The 8208-nt window shown below is 39.7% G+C and overlaps 2 protein-coding genes across 2 annotated transcripts; both read right to left on the bottom strand.

Annotated features, from left to right (window-relative positions):
• Positions 1–51: 51 nt before the first annotated feature.
• On the bottom strand, positions 52–4746 carry LOC148410289 (pyrroline-5-carboxylate reductase 1, mitochondrial-like). The gene is made up of 8 exons (XM_088437038.1): positions 4647–4746; positions 3707–3778; positions 3572–3642; positions 3318–3497; positions 2923–3144; positions 1375–1467; positions 801–964; positions 52–506 (listed from the first exon to the last, which is right to left on the bottom strand). Exons 2-8 carry the CDS (start codon positions 3771–3773, stop codon positions 335–337), a joined length of 969 nt encoding a protein of 322 aa, XP_088293164.1. The 5' UTR covers positions 3774–3778; positions 4647–4746; the 3' UTR covers positions 52–334.
• Positions 4747–5803: 1057 nt separating this feature from the next.
• On the bottom strand, positions 5804–8208 carry myadml2 (myeloid associated differentiation marker like 2). The gene has a single exon (XM_088437454.1). The coding sequence runs from the start codon at positions 8115–8117 to the stop codon at positions 7206–7208; it is 912 nt and encodes a 303-aa protein (XP_088293580.1). The 5' UTR covers positions 8118–8208; the 3' UTR covers positions 5804–7205.

Genomic DNA, 8208 nt, shown 5'->3' with positions numbered 1-8208 from the left:
GCTCAAAACGAAACAAACAAAATATCAAGTAATAATTTAACACAGTTTTTGTGCACAAGGTTCATGCTTTATTATTTTAAAGATGACAGTTGGGCCAAGTCATATGTACATTTTCTAATATGTTGAATTCTCACCTCTCTCCTTCCTATGTGACATTTATACATAGAATATATAATAGACAGAATATATCATATGGTTTAAATAAACACTTGTTAATTCTTAATTCAATGCCAAGTTTAGCATTGTAAAAAGTGTACTTTTGAAAATTGAAAAAGTAGATGTGAATAAAAAAGATCATGAAACAAGTGTGGGTGTTATTTCCCTCAGTTCTTGATCAGTTCTTCTTTGTTCTTGGATTGTTGCTGCTGTTAAAGATGCTGATCCCACGCGATCGCACGCCCGCGGCCTCCACGGTCACTCCTGGCTGCTGCATCACTTGGTCAAGAGTTGTCTTTTTGATAGCAGCCGGAGAAATCCTCTCTTGGTCTGCCAATGACTGGAGTTCCCTTTTGGAAACAAACAAACAAAAAAGGTAGTCACTTTCACAGCAAGCTAACTTACTGCACATATTCACTCAAAGAGTTCCTTCAAATTCTTCAAGGCCTGAAATTCTGATCAAGCCAATGGAAAAGGGAACAAAAAGAAGAAAAAGAAACACATCAAAAAAGCCTGGTAACATTCCTAAAATCTTCTGCTCAACTATCAAAGGTACTAAATCAAGAATTTGGAAGCGAGCATAGCAGTTTACATCTTATCTAAGAGTTTTTTCTTGTCTTGCCTAGAGTGCTGTGCCGTCATACCTTGTTCGAACGCAGGAGGCCTCGACAGCGTTGATGAGGAGGCTGCGGAAGCCACCGCTCTCCATGACGTGAAGGGCATGGATGGTGGCGCCCCCCGGTGAGCACACGTTGTCCTTGAGCTGCCCGGGGTGCTGCTCCGAGTCTAACAACATCCGAGCTGCGCCCTTTCAAAGACACAAAAAATGAGATTAAGATTAGGTTGGCTGCGTGTTAATTGTGTAATTGACGGCGACTGAACATACAACCTCCAAATTACAAAAGCAATACTGCTATTTTGTTTAAAAAAAAAACAACAACAAACATCTAATTATCCCCTTCAAATAAATACGTAAAAAATAAAATGTATTTTTTGTGTACAGAAATTAAAAGTAAACTTTCTTAGTGGCATGGCTGCTGAGTCAAGTGTGACACTTAGTGGTAGAAGTCAATATAACAATTTCAGTTGCATGAACTTGGATTTATATTGATACAAATGACCTACGTGTGGTTGAAGGTGCTTATGAAATGGATCACACAGTACATGTCAATGAGTTTTAATCCGTGCATAACAGCACACAGGATCATTTGTTCATACCAGCAAGGCATGAGCCCCGAGGCGTACAGCAAGTCTCCGAGGCAAACCCATCTTAACGCCACCGTCAGCGAGGGCCTCCACGGCAGTGAAAGCCTGCAGGACCATCATTTGGGGAAAAAAATGTTAAACAATTTAAAAAAAAAACGAAAAAGTAAGGGGATTTGGGACAAAACAGAATGCTGCGCAAACATGTTTTTGCTTTAGTAGACTTTAGAACTGAATTTGTCCTGTGATCTCACTTAAACTATGTGGGGGGAAAAAAGATAAAGAAGAAATCATGAATTATGAATCAATATATGTGAATGTACAAATTATCAACATAAAAGTATCCTCCTTCATAATAATGACATGTTTTCAAAAAGGAATAATTAACTTAAATGTAATTTGTTTTGTGTGATTGACAGGTGATTCTTGATGACATAAAGGCAGTTTGGGTTGATCCATTACGATACAGAGGGTGACTAGAGTTTTAGGACAGTGGTTCTGAAATGGACGTACATATATCCCTAGGGATACGCAAAAGCGACCATCGACCACTTCACCCAAATGTGAGATTTCTACAAATTTTGCGCAAATGTCATCAAATCGTCTTCAGTATTTTTTTGTTTTGTCTTTTAATGTTGTGACAAAAAAGTATGTTTTCATTCTTGAATTAAAAGCAAATATTGAAACATGAATGGCCAAATTGTGTTATTGTGACTCCTTTGTAAATCATAAAGTTTCATGCGGATGATATTACACGATTTATCTTCTGGATTTACTGAATGAAAAATGTCTAGAGATCCACAACAAATGTAGACCCAAGGTTTGAGTGCCTTCATGTACCTACATTTTGAGAACCATTGCTCCATGAAATCGGATTGATTATCATTGTGTCACTTCAACATAAGATATTCACAAATGTTTGTTTCTACTTTGAAAACAATGATTTATTAATTTAAAGGGATATTGTGTAAAGATTTGGACAGTTTTTCATTACGGACAGCAGGAGATGTTGCTTACCATTGTCTGTGGCTATAACAAACATGGCTGCCTCAGGAGACGTGCCACCCCTCATGTAATATAATTTAATGATAACTAGACCTAGGATTATATTTAAAACATACTGGTGTGGTGGTCATTAATAACACATTCATTTGAAAGTCTTTGAAATTTACAATCATTTAATTTATTCCTTTTTTAAAGAAAAATTGTTAAAATCTTTCACAATTTCCCTTTTATCGAATTTCTGACGTGTTATGAATCAAAGCGGCAATCAAATCCTTCAAAACATATATTTTTTTTAATTTTCTGCCCTGTCAATTTGAGAAAATGCCTTGTTTACATAATAAAATGTTGGAAATGAAAACATGCCTTTAAACACAGATTCACGATAAATCAAGAAAATATAACGTTATTAAAATAGTCGGTAATTGCAGCCTTAAAACAATTTGTGTGCTTACAGTATGTGGTTGTGTCAATTGTCTGCAGTGAAATCTGCAGCGTAAGAACATATCTTACACATGCAATTTAAAACTCAGGCCTCAACCAATCAGTAATGTGACTCACGTAAGCAGGTCCGCTTCCACTCAGGCCAGTAACGGCATCAATGAGGTCCTCCTCCACCTCGGTGCAGTAACCCACACTGGCCATCAGCTGCTCCAGTAACTTTCCATCCTCCACCTCTGCATGGGTACCAGTGGCATACACAGTAGCCCCTTCACGCACAACCACCGGAGTGTTGGTCATGCATCGCATGACCTTCGGAGCTGCACGATACTGCAGCAGCTTCTGCAAATGCATACGCAGGTTACGATTCTGTATGTATTGGCCGATTGGCTGGTGGCCAATCCAGGGTTTACACCTGTCAGCTGAGAAAGGGTCCAGCTCACCCGCCACCATAATGAGGACAGGCGCTAAAGGAAACAGGCGAATGTCTCCTTCAGAGCAGCACACTGACTCGCCTTCTCGATGGAGCTGATGGTGACGCCGGCAGCACACGACACGATAAGATGGCGGTCTTCAATGCTCGGTCCAATCTCATCTAGCACAAAGGGAATGATGTGCGGCTTCACCGCCAGGAAGAGGACGTCACTCTTGTTCACTGTCTCTTTGTTGCTCGTTGTGAAAAACACCCCTAATTTCTGCAGACACAGTATATTGCCACTGACAAGCCGCTTTATGAACAAGAGGTCTTGTTATTTAAACTTTTACCCACCCGGAGAGCTTGTACGGTGGGAAGGTCTGTATCCGGGGAACTGGCAGTGATTCTGTGGGCGGCGATTACACCTGAACATGTTCAGAGATCAGTTCACTCCGAAATCAACACCAAGAATGAAAGCGCTAAACACACCTGCTGATGTGAAGCCTCGCACCAGGGCGTGAGCCACCTGGCCCGCTCCTATGAAGCCCACACTCATTCTGGCTGCCGATGGACACCATTTTAAATGACCATTTACACTTGAGATTACAATAGCAATCAGGCAGTACAGTGAAGCCCTATTGGCAGCTGTGAAATGGCTTGCTGCTCAACTTAAAGTGATAGTCCTCTTATTTGGCCATTTTCAGGAGTAGAAAGTGGATTTGGTTTGGATTTAATTTCATGGCTAAATTATTTAGAATGAACAATTATTATTTAAAAAAAAAAAACATTTTTGCCACTGAAACCGAGATCACATACAGCAGGCTCACAACAACAACCAATCACAGCTCAGCTTGTAAATGTCACATGACCAATAGGCGAGCCGTGATCGGGTAACAGAACTTGAGCACTGTTGCTGTCATTTTCAGTCGACAGCAAATGTGAACATGTGGCCTATTTAGAAATAGGAGTTGTACATAAAAAATAATTTAGCCATCAAATTAAATATAGAAAAAATACTCACCTAATACAACTGAAAATGGCAAGTGCGAGCTAAGCAAAGTGATCGAGATTAATGTAATACCGTGTTTTTGGCTAAATGTAGTAGGTACCCATGGAAACAGACTGTTTTATATATTAAGAACGAAAAATATAAAATACATCACTTCAATCGGTGTTTTAAAAAGGAAACCGATTATATTAGTAGCTATAACGGTAATCCTTAAGCGAATATTATGACATTTACTGACTATTTATCTATTGCAAAGCACGATTAACATGAATGACAAATGGGAGAAGTTGCTGAAAGCTGAAGAGTAAACAAAACACTAATGCAGTTTCGATCAAAGCGAATCATATCTTCACCACCAGCCCTGCAATCAAACACCGGAATAAATGTAAACACACACAAACAAAAAACTTACGGACATACCACAAAATAGTCCCAAGTTTCAAAACCGCTTTCGCTCTGTTGTGAATTATACCTGAGGGTAGAACTATTGACGGACGGATAAAAGCACCAATGAGTGTGCATGCTTTGGAAACGTAAGGCTAAATGACCAATCAAATTGTCTGAAAAGACAAGTTGAGGGCGGGCCATTTTAAAGGCGGAACCTTTTTTTTTTTTTTTTTTTTAAGGCGAAACGAATTGCATCAGTTTTGGCCGCAGGCGGAAAAAGACAAGCAGATGGCAACCAGATGGTGCGATGCTAACCTCTACTGGTGGAATGCGTAAATACAAAATTTAATTAATACGGAATATCTGTATAAAATAACTTTGAGGCTTTACGTCTGACCAGGCTATTGTTAGAGTAAGATAAGCTCAGTGTTTTGCCGGCTATCTTCGTATGGAGTGCGCGTTGCTGGATTTTAATGTCACAGAACTAACGTATTTAAAATGGCTACTAAATTGGTGATTGATGATTGCATGGTTCACAATCGCAACAACAACAACAACAACAACAACAACAACAAGGGCAATAATAATAATAATAATAATAATAATGATAATGATAATGATAATGATAATGATAATGATAATAGCAATTATTATTATTATTATTATTATTATTATTATTATTATTATTATTATTATTATTATTATTATTTTGTAGCGACTTTGAACCACCGTTGACATGCACCAATCATGTTCGTCTGGTGACAACAACTCTGATGGTATGTGGAACTTGATGAGAAAAAAAATACTATTTAAAAAAAAAAAGAAACATTTTTCCTACTGCTTTCAGTTTGAATGTCAGAGAAGATACTCAAGCGGAAACAGAAGATGAAGACTGGAAGTTATTTACATTTCAATTGTCAAGTTGATGAAAAAAAATGAACGTGAAATTCACTGATCAATCAATTTACTAATGTTCTGTTGCTCATAAAAATGGCATACACTTACATAGAATGCTATCAAGCTGACAAGCAAGCAGGTTAGCCATTATACTTTGCTAATTCCAACCAAACAGTATATACTGTACATGCCTGTGAATACATGCCTGTGAATCCTGTGACATTTTTTTCTACACCCCCAATAATGAGGGTTTGGTTCCTAGTTGGTCACTTTAGGTAGTGGCTTGTTTTTGTTCCTTTGATAACTTTACAACCTAAAGTGGAATTTATTGCAACATGGGAAAGCATGGCTGAACAACACATCATGAACAAACGTCTATTGCACCAAATATGACTTTAAATGCTCTACACTTCACTTAGTATACACTACATCCACTACATACATCACTGTAGCGATGAATAATTCCAGAAACACTTTTGGAAAGAACACGTACCCATGTTTGATCAGGATTCTTTTAATAGATAAGTAGATTTTTGTTTTTTGTTTTTTAAATTGAAGTTAATTTGGTTTTACAATTAATGTTAACTCACACTGGTCACAGTACCTGAAATATGCAGGGAAAAAAAAAAGCTTTTGTAATTTAATATGAAAAAATATCCAACAGAGAAAGAAATTGATACATAAATAGGAAAATTAATATGGTATTGCTATCGGATTCAGAAAAACATACAGAAGATTAACATTCTGTGGATTACGGAAAAATTATGTTCATATGAACTTTATTCCAGAGGACTGAACCAAAATGGCAAATGAGACAAAGATAAAAGGCTATGCTCGGTGCAAACTTTCAGTTGAATATATCTTCATACACAGTAGACATGTTTTCAACTTTTTACATGCATAGCGTATACATCCTTTTGTCTGAAGAGGCAGATGGAATGGGAAAATACTGATATTGTAATTTTTACTAAGAAAATAAAGGTGAGCTATAAATACCTCTTTTTAAAGTGTTAACTGATCTTTACTAGTTGAGTGATCATACACATGGGAAAAAAAAAACGCTGCATGTCCTTCCTCGTTAGTAGTCTTAGGTGTACTACAGATAACCAAGCAGGAATATCTGTTATATTACCCAGACTGACCTGATAGAGGCAGCACCCCAGACTTCCGCAGAAATCAAAGAAGACGATGAAATATTCATAGAAGGTATGGTAAACGTGACTTATGAAACATGTAATGCAAGCATTCAGCACAACCAGCATGAGCATCAGGTCAAACAGGAAAAAACACTCTTAACGCACCTCAAGCTAGTGGATAATCGCTCGGCACAATCTTTTACTGGTACTGTTTGTCGGTATGTGCATACCCTGTTTAGTTAAATTCCCTTTTTAGGTGATGGGTATAATCAACAGATGACAGTCTCGGAAGGCCTTTGCAGTTTTGGTTACATTTCTTGTTGACATCATGAGAATGAATGATCCCCAACACGGAGATTCAGACAGCAGCATCTTTTACCGGTTCCGATTCCAATCGGTATGTGCATACCCTGCTTTAGTTACATCTCCTTTCATGGTGATGGGCATAATCAACAAACGACAGTCTTGACGGACGCTTGCAATTTTGGTTAAAATTCCTCAGGTCGTCATACTCACTCCTGTTGAGTCTACCAATAAGAATGATCCTCGACACGGAGACTCAGACAGTAGCGTTTGTGACGAAACGGATCCTCTGCGAGTAGATCAGGTCAACGAAGTACAGAATGAGATTGACGTTGGTGAACACGGCTACCACCAGCTTGCTGTCCCATGGGCATTCTCCACGCGGACAGACCTCCGGGCGTGTTGTCAAGCTGTACTTCTTGTCAAAGCTGAAGATGGGCCACACCAGTGCAGTGCTGAGGTAGAGGATCACAGCCACGAAGGTGTAGATGGCGACAAACCGATCAAAGGGGAAGGGCATAGAAGCTGTCCGGCCGGATATTGTCAGCATAATCACTAACACCGTGATGGAGAAGCACAGGCTGTACACTACTACGCAGTACTCCGTGGCTATGTAGTTTTCATACTCACTGTAATTGTCCAGCGCGCCAAAAATAATGCAGGCCACAAATCCTTGGACCACCTTGAGTAGACCAGACACAGTTGCCATGTACCCCACCACAGCGCCCGGTTTGGCACGAGTGATGAAGACTTCAGCGGCGTAAGGGAAGACGCAGACGCTGGAGATGACAGTCACGGCAATGCGATAGGCTCGCTCTTCACATCCCTCGTCGGGGCAGTCTATTTCCAGGAAGTAAACGGGGTACACCACCGAGGCAGTGATGTACATGAGTGTCGCCAACATGGCGAATGCCACCGTTAAGTTGTCCCACGAGATGGGCATGCAGACGTGGAGTCGTGTGATGTCCAGGCTGAATACTACCAGCGTCACAGCAAAAGAGAAGCACCACACAAACATGCAGAAGTACCCATAGGTGGCGCTGTAACCTGCGCTGTGCGACACAAGGGCGATGATGGCGGAGCCAAAGAGCAGCTGGCACATTCGGGCTGCACCCAAAGGTGACAGCACGGCTTCCTTGTTGAGGTAGTGTCCACCGTGAGCGTCCATCGTGAATAAGAACTGTCGAAAAAACTTTAGCAAGTAACTGGTTTTCGCAATCTATTTACAAAACAAAGCAGGACTCAGCGCAAACGTACTA

Source organism: Hippichthys cyanospilos, chromosome 16 (genome assembly GCF_059441005.1).
Source record: "Hippichthys cyanospilos isolate Australia breed blue-spotted pipefish chromosome 16, RoL_Hcya_1.0, whole genome shotgun sequence".
NCBI lineage: Eukaryota > Metazoa > Chordata > Actinopteri > Syngnathiformes > Syngnathidae > Hippichthys > Hippichthys cyanospilos.
This window is presented reverse-complemented; position numbering and strand designations above follow the sequence as displayed.

Bases quoted from the DNA above. Each gene is read 5' to 3' on its own strand.
- myadml2 (XM_088437454.1), bottom strand. From the start codon at position 8,117: ATGGACGCTCACGGTGGACACTACCTCAACAAGGAAGCCGTGCTGTCA.
- LOC148410289 (XM_088437038.1), bottom strand. From the start codon at position 3,773: ATGAGTGTGGGCTTCATAGGAGCGGGCCAGGTGGCTCACGCCCTGGTG. The intron at 3,643-3,706 runs GTGTGTTTAGCG...GAACATGTTCAG, and splicing joins GCGAGGCTTCACATCAGCAG to GTGTAATCGCCGCCCACAGA. The intron at 965-1,374 runs GTATGAACAAAT...TGTCTTTGAAAG, and splicing joins TCGGGGCTCATGCCTTGCTG to GGCGCAGCTCGGATGTTGTT.